The 26395-nt window shown below is 40.2% G+C and overlaps 1 protein-coding gene across 1 annotated transcript in view; it reads left to right on the top strand.

Moving 5' to 3' along the window:
* The window catches only part of col14a1a (collagen, type XIV, alpha 1a), a 133659-nt gene extending 107340 nt beyond the window's left edge, over positions 1-26319 (top strand). Inside the window, exons 40-48 of the mRNA XM_037075559.1 lie at positions 2112-2165; positions 7777-7830; positions 7940-8011; positions 11169-11204; positions 13737-13803; positions 14025-14216; positions 17604-17681; positions 18683-18838; positions 22032-26319. Coding sequence (XP_036931454.1) covers positions 2112-2165; positions 7777-7830; positions 7940-8011; positions 11169-11204; positions 13737-13803; positions 14025-14216; positions 17604-17681; positions 18683-18838; positions 22032-22060 — 738 coding nt within the window. The 3' untranslated portion in view covers positions 22061-26319. The remainder of the gene's footprint in view (positions 1-2111; positions 2166-7776; positions 7831-7939; positions 8012-11168; positions 11205-13736; positions 13804-14024; positions 14217-17603; positions 17682-18682; positions 18839-22031) is intronic.
* The last annotated feature ends 76 nt before the right edge of the window (positions 26320-26395 follow it).

Raw genomic sequence — 26395 nt, 5'->3', positions numbered from 1 at the left:
GTAACCTTGTCATCAGCGTCCCCTCCACCTCTGTTTCAATTTGACAGTGAAAAACGTGGCTGCAATGAATGCAATGAATAGCAAACACAGTGTGTGTTTGTGTTCATGTGTGTTTGTGCCTCTTTCTAATCTCACTCAAGTTTCATTTTGTTTGTCAGTGTGTGTTATCAAGTAATATTTTTTGTTTTGTCTGCAAGAGGAATACAGTTTCTGTGTGTGTGTGTGTGCGTGTGTGTGTGTGTGTGCGTGTGCGTGTGTGTGCGTGTGCGTGTGTGTGTGTGTGTGTGGTAATAACTCAGACTTTGCCTCACTCCTAAGATCTTCTGCAGATGTATGTAGTTGCCCTTCTTAGCCTCCTGTCTTACTCTCACTTAATCTGTTGGACTCAATAAAACTCACAGCTGTGTGTGTGTGTGTGTATGTGTGTGTGTGTGTGTGTGTGTGTGTGTGTGTGTGTGGGTGGGTGTGTGGGTGTGTGTGTGTGTGTGTGTTTGTGTGTGTTTGTGTTCTTCAGTAAAGCAATCCCAAGGCTAACGAGTTTAATCAGAGTCACTTGTGCACTTGAATTCTTTGGCCTTTCTGCTCATTATTCTCAAGTCCCGCTTGAGAGGCTGTACAGGAGTGTGTGTGTATTTGTGTGAAGTTCTTTTGCTAGGAGGCTCCACTGTAGAAAACATACTGAATATATATATATTGTTAAGGTTAAGGTGAATAGATATAAAGTTCAAGTTAAGAAGCAATACAATGTATTAAAAGCAATAAATGTTAAAACAGAAATGAAATGGCAATAAAAGATAAACACCAATTAAACTAATAAAAACAATAAAAAAAAAACTTCCTTATTAAATATGAAATGTACTTAACTTCGAACTTAGAATGGCATTATAGTGTGTTAAACATTTATATAGAGAGACTTGAAGCAGTGATGCTGGAGGGGACGACTGTGGCCAGGCTGTCCCTCCATCATCACTGCCTAATTGTTTGCATACTGCTCAAAAGGTTTTATATATATATATATATATTAAAAAAATCTTCTGATCCTTTATATCCAGTCATTTTAGCATGTAATGTGTTCTCTTAAAATACTGGGTTTTTTTTTAAACAAGAACAATTGAATTGAAATATCCTTTAACTGCAGCTGCACTGGCTTAGTCCCTGCTCCTTGTGTGTGTGTTTTTAGAGTTTGTAGGCGCATGTGTGAAAGCGGCAGGAGAGCTGTTATTGCTGATATCTTGGGAGATTGCACATCAGCCAACATCTAAACAACAGCACATCATTAATCATACCAGGCCCGTCCTCTGCGACCCCTGTCCTGTAATTTGTTGAACCCTTAACAGTGTTAACTGTCCTGTTTTATGAGCTCTCCACTAATGCTGAAGTGTAGAGATAAATCACCTCAACACTTAATCCATGACTGTATTTTGGAATCTGCTGTGTGCGTTGACCTGCAAAGAGGTGGATGAAGGGGAAATGGGGCAGGAGACGGAGCACGGCAGGGTGGCCTGCTGGTGTAGAGAATCTTCTGTACCCTAAGGGTTGGAGGTTTGGTTCTTTCCACCAATCAAATTAATGTTCACTGTTGTGAAAGCATCATTAAACAAGACAGAAAACCCTAATCTGTTTTGACCTTTGGTTGAATCATTGACTGTATAAAATATGGACGGAGGAGCTTTCAGGTCTGAAAAGCGAAACCCTAAACCTGCAACGGCTAGCAGGGCGAGACTCTGTTGGTTACAAAAAGAAGTCTGATTTAATGTGTAGCATTATGAGAAAATGATCCTATTTCTAACTGTTATTTTATTTTTTTAATTACCCCAGTAAACAGCTTCCTAATGAGTTAATTGGTTTAATCATTAAATACTTTTATATATATTTTTTTTTTATTTCCTAAATTATGGTATTATTGAGATTAAAAATAGAACGGAACAGAAAACAGAAACTATTTTAGAAATTATTTTCCTCTCCTATCACATAAAACTTACTTTGGCAGTGCTAATGTTACCTTTCTTCATTTTACATCTTCCCTAAATTAACAGTGTTGTGCAGTACCGTATGTGAACCATGGCCAGTGTTGTGATGGTGGCTCAAACCTGCTTTTATGTTTTGTTTAGGGTGTTCCTGGAAGCCCGGGTTCCCCTGGTAGAGACGGCCCCCCAGGAGCAAGGGTAAGATAATACACTTCACTGGTTACTGGTACACAGCTTACTTTAGTAGTTTTGGGGGATATACCGTGTAGTATAATGCTTTTTGTGATGCGTACTATATCTAAAAAAAATAGCAAGACAAAAGAAACACACAGTAGTTCTTCAGTTCCCATGTGAAAATATTAGCAGTACTTCTCCAGCTGTGTTTGCTTGTTTGGTTTTATGTTTATGCATAAAACCGTTCATGTCTTCTCCATGAATGTATCACAGTATAGCCTACACAGCTTTTAAACACAACACTCACAATAGATGAGATCCCATTCATAAAGGCTCTGTGATAGCAGCTGGCTGTAGTTGATGCTGACAGAGAAATCAGGCCTTACAATACCCAACTGGGTTGTAAATACCAAAACAGTAACGCAGCCAGAGCTTAATGTGTCAGCAAACAGAAAGAGGAGGTTTTGTCCAAATATGTAATACGATAACAGAAGAGTTTGGTCCTGGCAGAGCTCCTGGTGAGGTGAAACACTCTACACATAATCCATCTGCTGTCTCTTTGTTGGCTGACAGGCATCCAGACGCTCAGCCCCTCAGTGATAGTTTACAGAAGAAGCCATGTGTAGTTTGCAGGCTTGTCATTTGGTTTCCTTCAGGACACTTTTTCATTGGCTGTAGTTTCTTCTCACAGTCCCAGATTGGATTGGAGTTCATGAACTTTTAAGAAGGAAAGCACTTACTCACATTCTGGTTTGGAGTAGTTAAAGGTGCTAATAACAACAACAACTAGCAGCATTTATATGGACCCTACTATTTCAATAATGATCAAAATAATACACCAATCAGAGTAAAAATGGCTCATGTAACCACCTCAATTGGAAGAGAATGTCCTGATCTGACCAATTCAGAAGGAGTTTTCAATTGGATTGGACTGCAGTGTAAACCTTTGATAAGTCATTCAATTGTTTCTTTCCAGTTGGAATAAATGTATTTTTGCTGCGCATGTTTGATGTGAATAAGTGTCTGGGAGCGACAAAGACAGGGCGAATAAGTAACTGATTACTGATTATCTAGTTCAGCATACTGTTTCATAATTGGTTTCTCTGTTGCTGCCACAATCACATAATTTAGTGTCCATGTCAACAAGTGGGAACCTCTAATCAGAATGATTTTAGTCAGGTCAAGCATATATTATCCATCTAACAGCAGTTAGTGTGAAATTATGTCTGCGCTTAACTCTTCTTTGTATTCCTCCATGTTCTTGTATTTGTTGTTTTGAAGCAGCAGTGTGATTTCTGACTATTATCTTCTTTAAAAAAACAAACGCATTAGTGACAATCTCCAGGTGGTCCAAGGATATTGCTAATCTAGCCACCACTCACTATCTTTTATTGTCAATCAGCATACTGGCTGCAGACCTTTTGCACTGGAGGCACAGGGGCCAAATATGGTCATTGATCAACCTCATTATGAGTGCATTCAGTTGTTATGTCTCTTGCCAAGAACAAAAATACATCCAAGGCTGCATCAGCAGTTCAAGTTCTTTACAATCCAACTGACAACCTACTTATAAGATTGATAATGTTCACTTTTAATGTTACTTTTTCAATTGTGAAAATCTATAAAAATAGTGGAGAAAAAAATAAAAGGTGCATTGGTTTAAGACATTTAAATTCCGAGCTTTACAGGTCAAAAACAGGGAATGTAAAAGCCTTGAACCCTCAAACTTCACTTTTTTTTTTTTCCAATCTTTAAAAGTGCAGCTGAATAGGCCTGACATACAAGAACATACTGAATGCATCAAGTGGCAGCAACCACAATGCTGAAACCAACGCAGTAATTAAGGTATAGTCCCTCTAACAGCTACTAAAGAGCTTGAAGAACACTATATCAGATTGACCAGAAAAACTCTCAAAATTAAGAGCTGGATGAAAGTTTGACCTGTATATTAGCAACATTTGTTCAAATCTTTGGTGGTATGAAACAAAACAATGCTGAAATACTAAAGGGTCCAGGGTTAAATGAAACACAGGTATTCAGTCACAGTAACATTTCCTCATCAGAGACTTTTATTTTTGTAGAGTATAAATGGATTTTTGCAGCATTTCTTTTAAGTGGCGAGCCTTTCATTATTGAACCATCATCTACGCGCTTGAGCTCCTGGTAGGTATGAATGGGGTTTTGTCGTTCCAAGATTCCTTTGTTATTCTTTGGTAAACACCATCTGTCAGTGCCAACCCATTCAATCCAGCTTTAAAGCAGAAAGTGCCCACCTGTTGTTCACTAAAGGTTTATTTTTATAACACAATTTACAAAGCCCTGTTCAGTAGTTCAGTAAATCCAGTCCCCGTCAGACTTTAGAATTGTAACACACCCACTCTCACAGAATACCGTGCATGTTTATTAATGTAATTGCTGAGTGTAATCATCTGGAATTACCAATCAAGGAGCACTTTGAGCTGCTATAAACTGGGAAAGAAATCCTCCTCTGCAGCACTGATTATGGCTGGCCTCCCACATCCCTATTTCATCAAAATCCTACAGATCTGTTGTGTAGTTTATATTTGTGCGTGTTGTCGAGACCGTTCGAAAGAGAGCTCCACAATGGTTGTGTTTGAAGAATTACAAAGAGCTAATTATAATTTAGTTTCCACGCACGAAAGGAAACATCGTGAGTTAGTGCTTTTATTCTGCAGCATCACTCTCTTGATGTTTCCTGCAGTGTGCTCAGGCTGAACTCTTTTTTTTTTCTTTTTTTTTTTTAAAGCAGATGCATTGAAAGCAGTAGGGAGGGGTACGCAGCGAACACTGATAAGAATCAATTCACAAGAGGTTATCAATGCAACAGCAATTTCTGCTATCACTATTCCTTTGACAGCGATATAAAAAGCAGATTATGTCAAATTGAACAGTAATTATGAGCAAGAAGCGGCTTTTGAAAATGAATATCAGTTCCTGCAACTAGTCTGAATCATTTGATGTTCACAAAGCAGAACAGGGAAAGTACATCGTCCTTTTTGAGTCGCAGTAAAACTTTTCAACATCACACGAGTCCTCTGGGCATACACACTGTACCAAACTTTTTCTGAGGTGTAAAAGAGCCCCCCCAAAAAAAGTCTGGCTTTGTGCAAAAAAGAAACACAAGTCTGGCCAAAACTTTACTGCAGAAGCAAGTTAGATCAGATGACACAATAGCAACTGTCTCCTGGGTGCCTCACAAATACTATTTGTCCTACACTGCAGTGAAATGGAACACGAAGAACAACGAATATTTATTTTGCCATTGATGCTTGCATTATTCATCTTTTTATTTTAACTCAGGACCAATCTAAGGAGATCTATCGTCTTCCCCCCACGATACAGGCTCATAAAAACATTCTGTCATATCCATCAATCTGGCTCACATCTTTATTATTTAAGATACACCGATGACTTGTGAATTATCCAACACAGAGGAGGTGCAGCTCTCATCAAAATTTTACCCACATGCCCGAGCTCACCTCACAGCCTCGCACAGAAAGTTAAAATAAATAAAAAGTTGAATCTTGTTAATAGAGGTTACGCAGAAAGCAACCGCACTTTGTTTGGTTGGTATTTCAGCATGCATACAGAATTCTGAATTCGATTAGCCTCACCAAAGTTTCTTTGACTATAGGTCAGTCTGTAAACCTGTTGCAGCAGTGATACATTTTCATGAGCCTGACTCCTATGAGAGAAGGCAGGAGGATGAATTTCTCAAACAGAAAAGTTTGATTACGTCTGGATTATAATACAGCCAGTACTGAGAGTGTTAATAGTGTGACACCAGGCTGACTCTCGTCCCAAAGTCACATCCAATGCTTGTTTGCTTCACAGTGCGATATTCTGTAACTTTTAGATGGTGATTCTTCTTATTCCAGATGTGTTACTGCTCAGTTTGAAAGGATTTCAAAGTGGAGAGTGTGTGATACCGTGAGACTTGAATGCTGGGAGGAACTAAAGCCTCCTCCAGAGTCTCATTAGTGGGTTCACCCAGGCACGCGTTTACTGTGTGACACCAGAGTGACTCTCGCAGAGAGCCCTCTGGTGTCACACACTGGCTCTCCTCAACAGAGGAAGAACACTTGGTTTTGGTACAGTTATTTGGAAAGTAAAGATCCCTGCGAGGATTTAACTGAGCTTGATGCTTTAGTTGTTTTTAGGGAGCATTTAGGATGTAACTCAGTGGGGGAACTTCCTTCTCCAACATGTGCTGTCCCTCTTTGTGTTGCTAAATGGGATTGGAAAAACTGGAAAATTGAGGCATAACGCATCCTGAATAAATTCTAACGATTCACCGAACAAACCAAGTTTATCAACTTACACATTTTTGATGTTAAATGAATGCTTTAATTATAATTGAATAGTTATAAAAAATTAAAAAATAAAAAAAACGTCACAAAAATGTATGCTGATTAATCACACTGATGCCCATTGACCTGTTATGTCACAGAAGCTTTATAAACAGGGTGGAGAATAAAAGATGGAACTGTTGAGAGGAGTGCAAATTCTGCATTCATTTCTGTGCCGTAGTATTTCAAGCCTGAAATGTCACCTCATGTAGCAGCTCTGTGGTCAGACCTGGCATGGCCCCTAATGCTACTGCAAGCAATCGTGTTGTTGGTTGGTTGGTTTGTCAGCAGGGTTACACAAAAACTACTGTTCTGATTTCCACATAGATGAATGGAGGACAGTCTCGGCCCAGAGTAAACCTCTTTTTTTTTTTTTTTAATTTCTCAGTGAATAATTCATGGATCAAAAAATCAGGTGTATTCTGGTGGCTGGTATCTATGATTCAATGAGCCCTAATTGAATTCAATAACTAGCACACTGTGTTATCAGCTGTGTGGTTTTATAATTTTCTTTTTTTTTTGCTTTTAATTCATCACTTGTACCTTACACGTGTCAAAGCTAGAGCAGTATAAACAGAGTGCCCATGTTGAAAGGGCATCAGGCTCCGTGTGACCACAAAGTAACTTCAGACATCCAAGCTAAAATGAAAGGATCAGCTGAACCTCAGGTTAAGCTGTTTTCCAGAAATTCAGCTTCCAAAATATGTATTAATGGCACCAAATTAGTTCAATTTGAATGACCCATAAATACTGAGCTACAACAAAGCCATCATCATGCTATTAAATGTCATGTTATTATATGTCATACATTAACAAAAAACCTTATTCAGTAAGTTTGAATGTGTTCTCTTCAAACCACAGCATGATGGAGATGACATTAAATGAGACGGTTTTAAACACCTCGAGGCGACTAAAAATGCAGATTGTGAAAAAGCCAGAAGTCAGCAAGATTGCACCTGTGTTCTGTTTACTCTGTCTAAAAGTAAAACCAAACATAGAGGCTTGATTGGAGACAGTTCCTGGCAGACTATAGACATAGGCTGAACAGCTACCAGTAGGCGTAACAGATGCTACAGCCACTAAGTTTGGTTTCCATCAGTATGTTAATTGTATTTGAAAATAACAGTGCTATTGTCGGTTTAGTCTGCAGACACAGGAAATTCCTCAGGCCATTTAGTGCGGGCTTGAGTAGAACAAATTTAAATCTAAATTTATGAAAGTGCACCTAACTTTTAATGCAGTGAGTGTCCATATGCTTCTTTCAGGGTCTGCCAGGTAATGTTGGACCACTGGGGCAACAAGGACCTCCTGGACCAGTTGTAAGTCTTGTTTCTTCTTATTCCCAGCACAATTTTGTCCCTGACATGAAAACTAACTGAACCTTCTGCTCCCTGTCATCTGTCTTCTCCATCTCTGTCATCCATTCAGGGAACCCCAGGAGCACCAGGAGCTCCAGGACCTGGCGGGTCAGCAGGGTCCCAAGGAGAACAAGGACTTCCCGTGAGTGAAAATGTTTCATGTTTGTACCCATTACTGATTAAGCCTACACCCCCCAGAGAAATCTCCGTGCATTTTGCAGTATACCAGCATTTTAAGATATAGTGTTTATGGCAAAAGTCATTATGCTAAAACTGAATGTTCAGAGGAAGGACTTAAAAAGAAAACAAGACAAAAAAAGAGTTTTCCACGTTGAGGACAAACTCGGACTGGAATTGGTGTCAGTTTTCCTCGTTTGTTGTGAAGAAGATGATACCAAACTTGTATACGATAACACTTTATTGATATACATGCAACGCAGTATTAACTGTGCACGCTGGGAAAATTGTCATGCTTGTGACATGGTAACGCTGTTATTTTGATCATTTGACCTCAGTAGACTTCAAATAAATAAGGGATGTCTGACATGATTTAACCAAAATAACAATGAAACAAGGATGACACAAACTCCCCACTGCTTCCTCCTCCCACTTTATCTCTGAATCCTCCCCTTCAGATGTTATTCTCACATCATGCCTCTCTAAATAAACAGGAGAGCAACACTATCAGAGCCGCATGCATTAGTTAGATTTGTTCACATATAAATAAAAAGGTAGTTTGGGTTCCAACGCTGACGGGCTTTTTGTCCAGATCCACTCTGTGATCCCTCTCCGGCTAACTGGAAACAGCCTGTTAGTATTGGACACACTCGTCATAATAACAGATGTATCAGTGCTAAGTTGGTTTTGCTAATAGGAGCGATGTTTTTAGAATATTCCGACGACAAATCCTCCCACACTTATCTCATGAGGTGAAATTTTAAAGAATAACAGTGTGATAATAAATTTGAGAGTTAGACAGACTGTCAGGCACTGCAGAAGAAGAAGAAAGATGTGTAAGTGACACAACACAAACACGGAAAAAGGATGCGGAGGAGAATATGTTGGGTTCCAAACTTTGTGTAATGCTAACAGGAACAGATGATACTGTGATGTCGCTGACAGCTAATCTAGTCTAGGGTCAGCTCTGCAGGCCAGCAGCAAAGTTTGGCTCAGGGAGGAAGAGCTATAAATCACTTACTGACACTCTCTCCCTCTCTCCCCCTCTCTCTCTCTCACTCTCTCTCACACACACAGACACACACACACACACACACAAATATACAGAAAAACAATGAGATATCACATCTGTCTCCTCTTGCTCACAGTGAAGAACCACCCCATATGTATGTAACACATGCACGGACACAAAACAGAAAATCTGATTTAACTTTCCTGAGCCGTTATCTGTTTTGTTGTTTTTCTAAACATCTTAAACTTTTAGTTTCAAACTTTAGCTCAACAACAAATTGCTGATGCAGTCTCTGTTCTGCCCCCTGCAACCCTTAGCCAGGCTCCTGCTGCAGGAGAATATTTTTCTTCTTAAACAAGTGTTTGTTTTTTTTATTTTTATCTGAAATAGCAGTCATTTAAATCTGCAGGGAACTTAAGCATTTTGCTCCACCACGTAACAAATGACCTCAAGACGTGGAAGTCTGTCTCACCAGGTTTGTTGAGGTGGACACAAAATCTACCGCACATCTGCACTGAGAGCTGTGTTAAAGGACACGAGATTTATTGGTGTAAAGATGCAGAGTAGCTACAATATCTTGAGCTCATGTCCTCGCGTTTAATGTGAAACACAAAACTGTTCAGTTTTTTAAGAATGATGTGATTCATCTGGAAGTGTTATGCATTATCCATCAAGATCAATATTCATAAAACTGAATAATGAGGAACAGAACGAAAGATATTTGTAGCTTATTGTCAAGTGCTTGCAAAGTACACGTCTGCATCTCTGGTCAACCGGTCCAAGTTGTCAGTTTCAAGTAGGCGCAAAGTGACAGATGTTGCTTGTTTACCTGCTCCATCAACCGTTTCACATACCTCTGTGTGTCTGTCAATGAGTCTGAGTGTGGGTGTCTGACCTAAACAAAATACTGTTTCTGAATCTTGTTTCCAGTGACTCAACCACCTGAGGGTTTTTTAATTTATCTTGCCTGACTTGGGAACAACACGCCTTGTGTTTGCCAGTTACCAAAGAGGAAAAGCAACAGTCTTCTTGTGACTGTTTTATCAGTCCACATCGAAGAGGAACTGAACGTACTTCCCTCTGTGATTGAACTGTAAAACATTTTGAGTGAAAAAACATTGACCCTATCCTTTGGACACACTCTGCGCATACAGGCCATTGTGGGAAGGTAGTTTTGATAAAATAATAAAAGAAAGTCAGACTTTTATGATACATTATCCTGTCTCTTTAAAGCTTAGATACTTGTTTTGGCTCCCACACAGTTTGATTTGGTCTTCCCATGTCACCCTGATAAGATGGGAGACATTTATGTGCCCAGGATGACTCAGGAGATCCAGACAGACTCACAGAGGAGGTCCAGAAGAGGACATTTATTGTGGAGATCTGCACTCCAGTTCAACAGCTATGTCAAATGTTGGCACAAGCTTTCTGTCATCTGCAATATAATATGAATGTGATATGCCAGGCCTGCACACACATACACATTCTCTATCACCAACCAACTCTCACGTAAACACACATCCAGCCAGTCAGTCGCTGGTCAAGGACATGCTCCCCCCAAGACAAACAAGCTTTTATTCAAAAGCTGTAACAGCATCAAACTGATATTTATCATATCAGCACACGGCTCTGCAGCCAGGAAATATTTGTCTTTTATTTGCCTCTGGATTACAATGCGTTATACTGTGATATGCATTCACAGGCTTTATGTGCTTGGCAAGTTTTTGTGAGCATGTGTGTGTTGTGATCGGATAATTCATCTGTGTGCATTAAAGCGTTGGCAGGGGCAGAAAGCAAATCTCATCCAAGGCACAGAAACTGCTCCCTGTTTGTGGGCAACCAGGCTTTGGAACTTTTGCATGTGTTGCCTGTAGGACACAAAGAACCTGCACACACACTGTCAAAACTTAGTTATATCAGCTGTTAGATCATAGGAGCAAAAGTGTGCACACACGTGCATGTGCATGTGTGTGCGTATGTGTAGAAGAAGCATAAAGGAAGAGAGAGAGAGAGGGAGAGCAGTGATATTAAAGGAGAGATGAGCATGGCTATTTCTGAGCACACATCCCAGTCGAATGTTTATTCTCCTCCTGTGCTTTTTATGTTCCAGGGTCCTGCCGGTGCCAAAGGCGATAAGGGAGAAAGAGTAAGTCATTCCACACACTCACTTCAACCACTGTTTAGAGATTATGAGGTTTTACTGTGCCATTTTGCCGCGGAAATATTGTTATTTTGCTGAAATAAAACCCATACTATTACTCACTAATGCGTCAGAACCTTGTTTTGAAGAAACAGAATTATTCTCCAGTACACATTTAATGTTTCACATCAGTCCCTTGCACAAGCAATCACTTTATTTCTCTCTTTCGCACGCCCGACCTCATTTACAGCCAAATCAAATCAGTGTGTATGGTTCATATTCGCAGCAGAGCGGGGTCTGTTCTTTTGCTGACACAGTAGCCAGGCCATCACTGCACAGGGCTTGAAAGACATGCGACTCGCCAGCTTTAATCAAACCTGTAATTCCTGTTCCTGCTCTATTTATCAACTGTGAGGAACATCCGCACGTTGCTGAAGTTAATTTCTGTTGGACGAGTCGACATGAAAGTCTGTTTATAAACACATAACAGTGTTGTACGTTTTGTGGGTTATGATCTGGTTAATGTTCATTTCTTCACCTCATTTCACAGTGTGCTTTATGGTGATGATTGAACAGGGGAAACATTTACGATAAAGCCGTACTCCCTAATGTATATTTTTGTGATATACACAGTGATAGATGTCAAATCGAATTATTGTATGATGATGGTGATGGTGATTAGTACAAAAAAGGAAACTGCCAGCTGTTAAATTCTTTGTAAACATCAGTTTAGCAGTGAGACTTGTTTTTATTTAAGATTCATATATGAGTTTACAATATTACCATGCATACTGTATCTCATATATTAGAAGTGTGACTCCATAACAAGCAACCAGTAAAAGCCTGGTTCTTAATTAAAGTGAAACTCTCGCCAAAATGCAACCTAGGCTTTTTATGTGAATGTATATGAGTTAAACCTTCGTGTGAAAGCATAATTACAACGAAAGTGGTACTTTTAAGATTTACAGTATTTTCATCAGAGCCTCATATAAGAAACAATACTAAAATCAAAAGCCAGAAAAGTCACGTAAGATATTGCGTGGATAGTTGTTGCTGGAGGACAGTAGCGGTCCACCTTAACTCACCTCAAAGTTGCACGACAGCGGCTAGTTTAACAAACTACTGCTAAGGTGAGTTGTTCAAAAACTTTCTTTTTTGTAAACTCTGTGTACACAAACAATGTTCTCAATGCTCGCATTCATGTGTAGAGACCCTGGAGATATTATGAGCAAAGTTTCATGTTGTGTCGAGTTTTCTTAGTGTTTTAAATATAACGATTTTGATGCTGTCGCTAATTTGCCCGTAGCACTCCCACTGAAATGAGCTTGACCCAAAAAACGAAAATACAGTAAATCTTGTTGTGCCTGTTTCATGGTAATTATGCTTTTACACAAAGGTTTGACTCATACACATTCACAAAAAAAGCCTAGGTTGCATTTTGGTGAGAGTTTCTCTTTAAACAACTCAAAATCAATGTTTTAAAGGATCTTTATTTAGGAGGTGCATGGTGATTTAGTCTTCAATTAAATTGAGACAAATTACAGAATCTAAAATATAAGCAGCATTCTGACCTTTCCTCCCTGGAACTGGATCCCTCACATCCAGTAATGCAGCTCTATATCAACAGTCATTAGACATCCTTCCTCCATTTCTCTGAAACCCCACACCTCAAGTTTGTAATGCCAGCTTTCTGTTAAACAGTTTTCAGTCACAAGCCTGACCTGAGATAACCTTGATAACATCACTATGACGCTCACTTTAGAAAGCTCCTCCAGACCCACAGAGGACAGTAAAGTTTCCCTTTAGTAAGGATGAGATGTCAGCAGTTACAACTTTATTCAGTCAGTATCATGTCCACAACTTTTCAAGTTATGAACAGTTTCAACTCTAGTTTCAGGTCACTAGAAATTGAAAATGAATATCTAATGACATATCTAGTGATTCTTAATCCTCTTATTTCTCACATACAGTAGCATCATGCGCTCATATGTAGTGCTTCCTTTGTAGATCTCCTCGGTCCAAAACCAAGACAGATGCCCATAGAGCAATTTTTACGCTTCTAATAAAGACGCCAGTTCAACAGTTCATTTTAATACATTTCGCACTACCGATCCTACCTATCAACTGCAATTAAAAACAAAGGGTTGATTCTAAAATGTGTTGATCTTCTGTGGAATATCAGTTCAGTGGAAGCAGCGTAAAAATCACCAAGATTATGCCCAAATGTTCTAAAGAACAATCTGATTTCTGTTTCTATATAATACGAATCCTCTCTACTTTGCTGTCATAAGTGTGCTATCTGCAGTGGCCAATATAAATATAAGGAGGCTTCAGTGAGTAGAACAAAGGTGGAGCACACTCATTTAAACACCCACAAAACACCCGCCCACCAATTAATCAACCACTGGTCTGGGCTTTTATGCAGCTGTGGTCGCTCTAGTAGAAAAGTGGCGGGTCTAGTGGCGTCTACTGTGTGGTCATGTAATATCAGGCTGTTAAGAGCTCTGTGTTTTTTTTTTTGTTTTTTTTTTTCTTCAGGGTGATGTGCAATCCCAAGCTGCTGTGCGCGCCATCGCTCGGCAAGTGTGTGAACAGCTCATCCAGAGTGAGTAATCAGTGACGTTTAGACATTAACACCAGCTTGTTAATTCTTCTCCTGTCTACACATCTCTGTTTTTTTCGATTGTCTTCTCTTCTATTTGTTGTGGAAAAAAAAGAAGGATTTTAAAATCCCAATGAAAAATCCAAATCCAATTTTTAAAAATCACTCAAAAAGAATTCTGACCTGAACCATCTCAAACCACGCTCCTCCTCCACCTCTTGCAGGCCACTTGTCTCGCTATAACTCCATCCTGAACCAGATCCCAGTGCAGTCATCGGCATCAGTCCGAACAGTACCCGGACCTCCCGGAGAGCCAGGTAGGAGAGGACTCCCAGGACCTCCAGGAGAGCAAGGCCCATCAGGCAGGCCAGGCTTCCCAGGAACAACTGGCCAAAGCGGGCGACCAGGAGAGAGAGGTGAGAGGGAGATGTTTGAGGACATGTTCAGAAGTACAGACAGAGTTATTTACAGCCTGGAATGAAGCCAGAATGTCTGAACAGAAAAAGGAAAATTATTGTTTGTAATTTCTATACATATATCTCTTATCCTCTCAGTGATATACAGACTGATTCAATCAGTCATCAGTTCTTTACTGTTTGGACTTTGTCTAGACGCTCTGAGTGTGTGCTATTGTTTATATTAGCATCAGAAAGAGAGAGTGAACAAACATCTGAGATGTATTAGACTGCCCTTGATACAGCGAGGAGGTGAGTGTCAAAACAGGAAAATTCAACAAAATGATGCAGATGCAGATCAGAAAAGTTTTCTGTGCGGTTCAGTAAAACACTGGTTATATAGGGAGCGAATGTCATGCAACAAAGATCAGTAGCTGGGTGACATTGTAGTTTATGTAGTTCAGTGCCTTAAACCAGCAAGATAACAGGGCGCCCCAACCTTCAGGTTATGACTGTATAAATCTCTGGTGTTGGAATAAATGTTTATGTATAACAGGAGTGCCCAGCTGCTGGAAAGCAGCGTGTCTGTAAAATAATCAAACTCATTACTGTATGTAAAGTGATGCAACGTCATTGTAAACAATAGCCAGGGGCTTTTACTGTGAAAAGCGCAGAAAAATTACACCAGAAAGTGTGGAGTTGGAGCTTCAGCCTGCTTGTTTGCTCCTTCTGTCTGACTCACAGTGCAGGTCAGAGCTCCCACGAGCTTCAGTCCAGGCCAGAAGACAGTAACTCCAGTATCCATGAGGTCATTCCCCTGCCACAAGCCCTTAGAGGAGAAACAGCCTTTATGAGTCTTTGTCTTCATCACTAAAACACGCAACCCACACTAAAGACCCACATGCCGAATGAGCACTGCACACACGCACACACACTGAGGAAAGCTGAGAGCCGTCAGGAAATGTCCAGCATGTTACCTCCTCTTCTGTGGTTTAAACCTTTGATTCCTCCCAACAACATGTATGATCTGCAGCCACTGGTTTTACCACACTGATACAAAAGTAGGCCAAACATTATTAAAGATGTATGGCTTACTTACGAAAGTTAGACATGTTATTATTAAGTCAGATGATCCATGTAGGGCTGATACCAGGGTGTGGAACAAGGCTGTGCTCCAGCTCTATAGATGAGACCATTTATATTCCAAATATAATATGGCATAGAGCATAGAAAGTCAATAGGTCAGCTAGCAGCCACTGTAATGAGAGAATATCACACAGCGAGGCCGCCAGCGTCGCAAATAATTTTTTTATTTGAGGTAACGTAAAATGTTTTCTCCTCGCTGTCATCGTGCTGTACTTCCTCTTTACCGATGCAACTGATTAAGACAGTCGTAAAAGCAGCGGGACAGAAAGTCTGCAGATCAGCGGTTTTATGTGGTTCTCTAATATTAGAGCGTACGAAAAATATTCCATTATGTCATTCAAACAGCTGCAGCACTGGACAACTCTGGGTCGATCATACAATTCAGGAGAATGATCATCGAGGGCGCAATTTATCCAGCACGTTCTCTCCCAAAAAATTGCAAAGTAATACTGATGTGTGGGAGAGTTTTTACAGATGATACTACAAATCAACATCCTGCAATCAAACTCTGAAGTATAACAGCAAAATAACTTTAAATATCAAAAGTAGATGTACTCATTCTGTGAAAAAAAACATTATTAAGTTGTTAATACTGATACAGCAATGTGTGAGCACCAATTATATTCCCAATCTAGGGCTCTGGTCACCCCCCAAAGGTCCAGAGGTGATAAATAATCGTGGGAAAGAAGGAAAAAATAAAGTTCAGCTTCATAAATCTGTATTTATTTTTTGGACTTTCTCTAATCTTTGCAAATTTTTTCCCCCAAAATATTTTGTTATACATTTCAGCATTAACGGAAGGAGCTCCAACACACAATGACCACATATATATAGCAATGTTCTCAACTTCTCCAACTATATCACAGAATTCATTATTTGATGTCAAATGCAAGGCGTGCCATTGTTACAACAAACCCCACCACCAGGGTATGTTGTAACACAACCTGGGGTCAATTGTAACAGTAAAATTTAATAACTAAAAACTGAGACCATGCCACAAAAATTGCATCTATAGGTGTTTATTGTTCATGTGCCAACACTAAAGCATCTTCCTGTCTTTCACTAAGAAAAAAAAATAACTCATCACTGATGACTAAATGAAGAACAGTTAGAACAGCTTTCTTAAAGAAAGTTTTATGATAATACGTATGAATGTTATACACATTAAAATGGAAATCTTCAGCAGGAGGTCAGAAGTAGCTCATAATCCATGTGAAATCACAGGAAGATGTTTGACAATTAGAAAAAACAAACAAACATGCACACTGAGTCTGTAGTAAATGATAAAACATGAACCTGAGTGTGTGTATCTGTGTGTGTTATCCATCTAATCACAGGGATCAGAGTCACAGTGGTGACAGATGTATGTAGGTTTTCCAGGGGTGTAATTTTTTCGTGGGCCTAGAACTCGCAATTTACACTTTTCTTTGGGTTTGGAATTTGCTTGTGTATCAAAGACTTTTGGGGCTATGTGATATGTTCTCTGAGGTTTTGATCCCTTGCAGTACCTGCTCTGTGTCATGTAGCAGATGGAGTAGTCTTTGACGACTGATCTCACTGTTTAACCCTGCCTCACTTCATCTGATGCAACTTTAAGTACATGTGAAGACACACCCCTGTTCGTTTTCCTCGCCCACCATCTTGGCATACGGAAATTGAAAGGAGTAAGATAAAGAAAATGTGTGAATTGTGATTCGGGGATGGTTGTAACATTTTCTTTTTTTCATTTCCCATCCCTGTCAGCCATCGTTTAGCTAGCTGTATCAGCAGGGTTGTTTGAAATTAGCATTGATGAAATGACTACTCGTTAAAGTAATACAAGTTACCTAATTCAAATGTCACAAGTATCAGTAATAATCAAAATATAGACTGTAGACTAAAAAATAATTTGTTACCTGAAAATGTATGTTTTGGCTGTAAAATCGGCACACTTCTGCTCACAGCCATGCAAATTCACATGCAAGATCAGGGAGGGAGTGGTTATATGTGACACTGATGACATCACTCTTATGTTATTCCTTATTGGAGAAAGTGATGCTGTTACAACCATCCCCGGTCTCCCCTGCTAATGACTAGTGTTATTTTCCACCACTTGGATAACCAATATTTCAAACCTTTAGTAAATCGTTAAAGTTACATTATGGAGTTCTTTTTTACATGAAGTGTTACTACAATCTTCTTTAAATGTGCCATTGTTGGTGCACTGTTACATATCTTGGGTCATTATCACCAACTTCCTCCTTCTTCTACGTGTGTTTCCAGGTCTGCCAGGAGAGAAGGGAGAGAGGGGGAGTCCAGGTGTTGGGAGTCAAGGACCTCGAGGACCACCCGGACCTCCAGGTTAGACACAGAGCAGTCCTGAGCGTGCTTGATTAGCTGGACCACCTGAATCCACACTCTCTAGTCTCAATGTTAAAATAACATTTTAAGATGCTGTAGCTCCTTTAAAATATGATGATTTAGTAACATCCTGTATCTGAACATTTGTTTTTCCTGGCCAGCCTGCAGCTTGCTATGTGGAATCTTCTCCTTTGTGTTTTAAATATCCTAACAATAGAGAAGCACAGAGACTTGATGTGTTTTTGAGCTGTTTTACCCTCCGAAGAGAAAAGCAAGCAGACGTTTTTTGGACCATGAATATAATTCTCTGTATTGATTTCCCCGCGCTCTGTGTGGAGTTCGAGGTGTGTATTGTGAAAACCTGTCAGTGCCGGGATTTTCTGTTTGCTGTTGTGCGATCAATACTCACAGAACAAGCTGACAAAACTCCCTGGAAACTTCTCTGTGATCAGAAAAAAAATCTGAAAATGTCAATGTATGAGAAGGGAAATCTGTTCTGAGAGAGAGGTATAGAGGAGAGGTTTGTGTCTTCATCCGCTGTGCTTCTCTGGAATATTTGTGGCATGATAATTTTAGCACTTGGCACATGGCTCTCCCCTGAAAATATTGATTTCATATTTCTGCTGACTGCTGGAGTGAGTCCTGATGGAGCTGTCTCTCTTATGTAAACACAAAACAGAGGCCTTTGGCTTAATTTCAGCTAAGAACCATGTTATTTCTGCTCCTGTCCTCAGGACATTCACTATCTTGTCCCTCATCCAGACACCACAATCATGTTATTTCTGTCATGTTGTCGCAGCAGCAGAGGGGGATTTAGAGATTGAACAGGTGATAGTGCAGTCACAGATTTCACATTTTCAGTTTATTTTCCTTCCCTCTCTTTCTTCTCTTATCCCTTCTCACCAGGTGTCACACTGCCGGCCTCCTTTAATCGAATGTTTATTGATGGCTGATTTTGTGTACTCTCCAAGCTTTAACACAGACTCTTCCTCCATCCTCAGGCCTGCCGGGTGAGGGACGGACAGGCAGCCAGGGCCCCCCTGGTCGGCCTGGTAACCCGGGAACACAGGGGAGATCAGGTAATCCAGGTAACTCCGGACCACCTGGCCCACCAGGATACTGTGACCAGAACTCCTGTATGGGGTACAACGTCGGAGGTAATCATCATCCAGCTGCTATTTAAGCGTTGGTAACATTTTACTTTAACCTCCCATTTTTAGCATTTACAAGCAGTGTACTTTAATTTGATAAATGGTTTATAACACACCATAGTGTATAGTGTTTCCAACAAAGTTCAAACCAGAGAAATCCACAAGTTTACTCAAGGCAACATGCGTTTCCTTTAAAAAGGTACCTCGTCTGTAAACATTTTGCCCGAGTCCTGTCAGATAGATTTTCATCAGCAGTGCTGGTTGTTACAACTCTCACCGTGTATATACGCTCCAAACAGCCAGATAACTTTACTGTACATTAGTACCGTAAGCTAATGTTAGTGAGAAACGACACACACCAGTTCAGACACTCAGTCAGTCTGGTTATCTTCTTTTCCCCCATCCTTACTGTAACGTTAGGGTCATGAAGCCACAGTACATTTCCCTCTCCAGCTCCAGTGGGCAGGCAGCATACAGAACATACGCACCTTACCGTCATGGATCGTTGCTTCAGTCAGGTTGATAAACAGGCATGAAGATTTAAAAAGTGGTTGATTCATTTGGAAAACAGTCTCCGAGCTTTTCTATCTGTAAACGGCTCCGGCGCCAGAGCAGAGTCTGATGCAACTCCTAGCATTAGACTCGGAGGATCAGGCTCCGCACCTGACTATAGCCGTCCACAATCAGCTGAGCAGGAGACTACAGTATAGTTTGTTATAAACATCTAATAAATGTTATCATACTGTTTTAGTGCTATTGGTTATTTAGATTTCTTTAAATGAAAACTGAACCAAGATCAATTGTCAGCATACAGGAGCCAGTTTGAGGGAACAGAGGTAAAAACATGGAGTGAAACAAAAGTCGAAGGACACAAGCAGACTGCCATTATTTATTCACAAACCAAGCATGTCAAGGACAAGATGGGTTTGGAAAGTAAATGAAAGAAATGTGATGCTCATCAAACAACCGCATCAAATGTCAAATTCAAAATATGAAGAAACACTCCTGCTCTTGAGTTAAATGTCAGAATAGCAGAGAGAGCATCTTTTATTTCTAAAAACTGGTTTAAAAAAAAAAAAAAAGTTTTGGGTTTCTGTATAATTCTGTCATTATTTATATTTTTTCAGTTTCCAAAATGGTGCGTGATCAAAAGAGCTGAAGGGCCACTACTGTAGACAAATGAGCACAAATGCACAAATGCAGGACGGGTTCTGGCATTTGAGACAAAAATAACATTTTGACTGGAACATTTTGCCAAACGTAGTCAAAGATATCCAGACTTTACAAAAAACATGCTCTGCTGTTTATTCAGACCTTACTTGTCCTGATTTGTCTGAAATTTAACATTTACTTCCTTCTGTCATTTTACCTTTCATAAGAGCAGCCGTCAGCGTCACTACCAAATCATTAATTCGGATGTTTGTTTTATTTTTCACTTTTGCAAATGTATTGACACAGACATCTTAAACGGTCTGCCAACTCTTTCCACCTTATAAACCATCTTTTATGCATATAAAACAGCGAGATATTGTTTTCACAGTGACAGTCGACTCTCAGATAGTTATTGTTCTCATAAAGCTCTCGGAGAATTGGAGAGTAATCTGGCTTTTATGGTTGTTCCACTGTGAAGTTTTTACATTCATGTCCACACTGATGGATTAAGAAGTAAACTGTGTCACTGACCCGAGCTATTTGTCTGTATTGAGATCTAATAAAATGTGCTGTTACACACACACACACACACACACACACTCAAATACTGGATGTCTTTGAATATCCACACCGATGAGGACCTTTGTCTCAGCTTGGCCGTCTCACATCTAACAGCATCAGACGCGTTGTCTTAATGAAATATCATCCTCTAAAAGTAGCTGATGGATGAGACATTACTTCATCCATCACCCCAGATTTATTTTATATAAAAGGGCTCCAGTCAGAATATTTCTTTTTTATTTTATGATCTTAGAAGAATCTCTGCTGTTATTCTCAACCATGCGTGGATTAAATGCTGCCTCTCTGACCACTTTAAAGGCGAACTGTATTATAAAATACAGTATGTGGAGTGGTATTGTTCCCTTCAGAGCAGCTAGAGTTTGACCTTATATTTGTCATTTTGACTTTTACAGGGATAGTTCAGTTGACAGATATTTTTCCTACTTACCCAGACCCAGTGTTGCCTTTTTAAAAATAATGTTTCTGTGTGCTGTTTAAAGCTGTGTGAACAATGATGTCAGCCTGTCGCAGCTCACTTTGTTGGCTCAGTCTAGTCGGCCTTACTGTCATTAGCTGCGCAACAATTGAATGTTTTCAGGTATATGTGAAAAAAAAACAACTAAAATATTAGATGATCAGTTTCAAATTACTTTAAAGACCCTGGCCCTGACTAAACAACTAAATTCAAATATGTAGAGGTTTTCACAACTTAAAAAAGAAGGTGATAAAACAAGTACATTACTGTTTGTATTTCAATTAATTATCCTTCTTAAGGTGCAGTTACCTTATTTTATTTGTTTTTTTCTTTTTATTAAAAAGAGGCTGCCACCTCCCATTTATGATCATAAATCACAAATGTTATCCTACTCTGGTTTACTGGGAAAACAGTTGCTGTTTAAAACCTTCATATTAAAGCTCTTATTTTGGAAAAAATAGCTCTTAAATTTATACTTCAGCCTGAATCCCCTTGAAATGAGTATTTGTTGAGCAATATGTGGTAAAACGCTGCAGTTATGGTGGTTGAAAAATGGCCGACCTCACGTTATTTAATTAAGTGTAACTCACATGGCATGTTTCTCTTGGTGTCCTCTTCTTGTGTTACTGTTTCCTGTGTTATGAATCTTTATTTGTTCTTTCTCATGTACAGAAAGAGAAACAGAGATCTGACACATTTCCCTCTCTCAGACATTTTATTTGGATGTCTTCATCCAATCTTAATCTGATCTTAATTTGAGGTGAATTTATTGTAAGAATTGACCACGGTGTCTGTCTGTGTGTATTTTCTTGCTCTAAACGAGAGAAGCAGATCCTAACACTATTTTTTTATATATCTGAACCACAACCTGACAGCAGTGGCAAAGTTCTGTCAGTGGTGTTTGGAGGTTTAACTCTTTAGTGTGGTTGGGTTTTCCCTCCTGATACGAGGTAACATCTTCTCTCTTCCTGTGTTTCCCCTCCCTCTGTCTCTGCCTGTTTTTGACTGAAGTTCAACAGGACTATGGGAATGAATACTGAGGAGCATTCTCCAGCCGTCCTCCTCCTCTCCTGCTCTTCCTCCTCGACTCAACTCGCTCCACCCCTCCCTCTGTGTCCTGTACATAAGACTAGAAACTGAGGAAACTGATAAATTATTCCTTAAAGGCCTCCATATTTCTCGGATGAATAATTACTCCTGCCCCTAGTGTTTAACCTCTAATCCCTGCAGCAGTTGATTTTAAATTTTGTTTCTCCAGAGGCCGTCTTCTAACAAATTACTCTTGCAACCAGCACTTCACTCGTTCATGATCTGATTGGGGGAAAAAAAAAAATCTAGCAGCCGAAAATCTTTATCTACACATTTTAAGTTAAAAACAACTTGACTCCATAATAGAAGTGATTTAAGGTAACGTTGTGCCCTCAGTTTGGTCTGGTGTATAGTTTTAAAAACACACCAGATTTTCGGTCTTCATGCACATGATGCTCTGTTGATTCCTTACGAGTTGAAACTGGACTAATTTCAGTGAACTTTCTTGATAGAATTGAATCGTAGAATCTGGCTGTGTCATCATTTCACAGTCTGAAAGGCAAAAATAGATTAGCTTACCTTCCCATGAGACCAAACAAAACCCTGCAACACTGCCGCGATGATCACCGCTACTGATCCCAGTGCCATCTGTCAACAAATACTCGAATACACAATGCTTTCCTGCATCATCCTCCTCCGCTTCCAGCTTAAATCTCTTCAATGCTAATCTCATTTTTCCAAAGCTTGATGAATCAGCTAAATGGTGATGGGATGCTTTGGTGCATTTGGCTGCTTCCATCGCTGAAAAAACAAATATCTGTACATTTCATACACCGTACACTGGGCAGAAAATCTCATCTTTTAACCCTAATGTGAGTCAGATGATCTTTTTATTTCAGATCTGGGAAATGGATTGCTGCAGGAATGAGTCCTAAAACCAGGAAATAAGTTAGCATTTTTACACTTCTGGTTCCCTCATCTTAAAGTCACTGGATTTTTACGGGTTTTCAGTTAGATGCCTGAACTAGGTCTGTGGTCAGTACACGCGTTAGAGAATTTGTTTTGCATCTCAGAATACGTCAGTAAATGCACAACAAAGTAAGGTGTCGTTAAAAGCCGATTACTGATAAGTGGCTAAAAAGATGACGGAGACACCCAACACGGAGAGTCATCTACTCACTGGTCCATCTTTAGAGCTGGACTTTAGTTGCAAACTCTTCTAACCCTAACTTTTCAACTTGTAGTAAAGTGTGTAAGTAGGAAATTAGTGGTAGTGACGTTGAAGTCATGCGACAGCAATGTGTCTCATTAGAACGTGAGCATTTTACTTTACTGGCAATTGCATTGATGATCCAATCATCATAAAAGTGGCAAGATTATCTTGCTGAACAAATCTTGTAAGTATCATGAACTCGTTTTAGCCACAGACCTTTATTTCAGCAATAATCCAAAATCTACTTGAAAGATCTTTTTGTTGTCTAGGGAACCGGGGTGATGCTAACTTCCAGGTTAGCCTACAAAAATATATCATACCTGCAGCACTCTACACGGCTGTAGAAACCAGATTTTTCTTCAATTTTATTAACCCACCGGAGGTCCACATCTGCTTGTGCAACTCCTGTTTTACGTTTTTCACGACCCTTTAATTCTGCGCTGCCTCCTTATTGCTTTCAGTAGGTGGCATTTTAGGTAGCTGTGTAACTTCGCTTCTCGCTGGTGGTGGTTTTATGTTCGCTGCGGTGATCCAGAAACATTCACTCAAACTGACCCTGAATATTCCCAACACCCCAGTCCAACCCCTGCCTCATGGCGGCTACCAGCCCTACAACCAGCCCTACAACCCTGCTGCAGTGGCTTACAACAACGACCAAGGAGGTGAAGACGAGGAGGAGGAGGAGGGAGAGGAAGAGCAGGACCCCTACTACCGTGGCTACCCCCCTCAGTACTATCCCCAACAGCCCTCCCAGCTGGCCCACAGCTACCACGGTTACCGCTCGGGCCCCACCCACTCTGAGGACATGGAGCTGAGGTCGCCAGGCGTCGCCAGGAGGTTTCCGCGTGACATCGTCGTCGTCATGGAGGAGAGTGAGGAGGGAGGACTTTAGAGGAAGGATGGACTCACCTAAAGTGCTTGAGCCCTGCACGTCAAAACACACACACACGCACACACACTGATACACACACATGGAAACAAATCAGACACTGACATGCACACACACAAGCACACACACACACACACGCGCGCACACACACACACACACACACACACATCGTCCCCATCTGAAACTGTGGTGAGAGCCCCCCTCCCTGTGTATCAGGTGGTTTACCCCACCAGGTGAAACAATGTAAATAGCCCTGTGGACTCTTGTACGATATCTCTGTAAAAGGGGGGTCCGAATAGTGCCTGATCTATGTTAGCATCGTCCAGTGGTAATGTAAAGGTAAGACCTGTTTCTCTCATCTCACAGCTGATTTCAGGACTGAACCCTTGTTTTCGTGTGACGCTGCATGTCTCCTTTGAGCCAAACATTGAGTGTGTAACTGGACACGTGCATCTTGTTTTAGTTGTGTGTAACTAACAAGATTACCTTACAGTTCAAATCGAGGACGATGAGCCGGCAACATTTGTACAGGCTGCTTTTTATAATGATGAATCACGATTCCCCCGCCTTTCAGAGAGTAAAGGAATATTGAAATGTTTCTGAGGAGATTTTCTCCGTGCAGTGTTGTGTTTGCTTCTTTTTCCAGCTACTATTTGAGCAGATGGATCAAATTTCTGTTAAGCTGAAATTTACCTTAACACTGTGCAACACAATCAAAATGTTTTACTTTTTAAATGTATTGTTTTTTTATTCAGAGAAAATCTGGCTGCCATCACATTTTTGTCCCATGATTTTTCATTCTGTCGCTTTAAAGATGGACCAGAGGCCTGAACTATGAAGCAGGATTTTGGGTCAGCAAGGTCATTTATGTTGCATTCAGTTCAGTATTTCTGACTTCCAATCTAAATGGGTCCCAGTGCGTTCATCGGGAACAAATGGACGCCCACAGCAAATGGATGCTGCTACAGCAGCTGATTTCACAAATTAGGGCACTTAAAAAAAAAAAACGACAGGAGACGTCTGCTCCTACTGAATGGAAAGATTTCTATCAAGTATAGATCAGCTGAATGGAAATGATTATGTCAACCACAGTTTTTACTTCACGTTTCACTCCACAAACACGACACAAAGGAAAAAGTGAGGAAAAATTAATTGTTAACTGAGTCTGAGTCACTGGTGCTAGACAACTAACCTGCTCCGGAGCAGAAAAGGCGTATAAAAGCACCGCCTTCTGACCAATCAGTTCTCTGGAAACTTAAGTTATCATCAGTCTAAGTCTAACACTGTGGGGCTCTCAGCTGAAAAAATATAGCCAAGCGTGTCATCTGCGCCATAAATATACAACTAAGCACACAATTCATTCAAAGAAATACAGAAATTATTATAACATTATGAATCTGTTAATTTACATGTTCACACAGCAGACAACATTTTGTCAGCTGTGCTTCTCCAGCTGTATTCGGCAGCTGCAGCTGTGTTGCTTTGAGCCTGGATTATGTTGTTAAACTTCTTCCTCTATTTGTCTAATAGTTTGCTCTTCTTTAATATTCCGCTCTGCTGCCAGTAGACTTGTCCGTGTTTGTGGTCGGTCAGATGCTGCAAACACCTCCTCACTTATGAATGTGCTCATGGCTAGATGCTGAAAAAACCTGGGATGACTTATCCACCTTCATAGCATCAATTAGCATGACTACAGTTGCCAGAAGATTTCCTGGTATGTTGAACTTGCTTTGTAGTGCAGGCCTCTGGTGAGTTAAGAAGACAAATCTGTTTTTTGTGTCTTACATTGCTGCCCCAGTTTGTCTTATTGTTCTTATGCAAAGTCGGGGCTGCTCACTGTGCTTTGCTTGCTGGTTGACCTCTGACCTTCCTGGAATGAGACCTGGATCCAGTTAATATTCCAAACAGTCAGGTGCCTCTCGGTGAAACCAATAAGGACTGAACCACACGAGAAAACTGAACCCCTCCTGCACTGCAGTCTGAAAAAACAAGCACTAAAGTAACTACGAGTTAAGCTGTGAGCTGGCCCTGGAGTATTTGAGAGTTACACTTGAACAGTCATAATAAGGAATGTGTCTCACCACTACGCCCCTTAGTTCAATATGAACTTATTTATTTTATATTTTGTTTGCTTTTATAACCAATAAATCTGTAATGAGACTATAAAAGTGTGTTTTAGGTCATTTGTTAAACTAAAACGACATGAAACGGTCAAACTTTAACTGGATCTTACAACATTTATGT

The sequence above is a fragment of the Acanthopagrus latus genome, chromosome 17, assembly GCF_904848185.1.
Source record: "Acanthopagrus latus isolate v.2019 chromosome 17, fAcaLat1.1, whole genome shotgun sequence".
Taxonomy (NCBI): domain Eukaryota; kingdom Metazoa; phylum Chordata; class Actinopteri; order Spariformes; family Sparidae; genus Acanthopagrus; species Acanthopagrus latus.
Note: the sequence above shows the minus strand (reverse complement) of the source record. Positions and strands in the feature narration are given on the sequence as shown.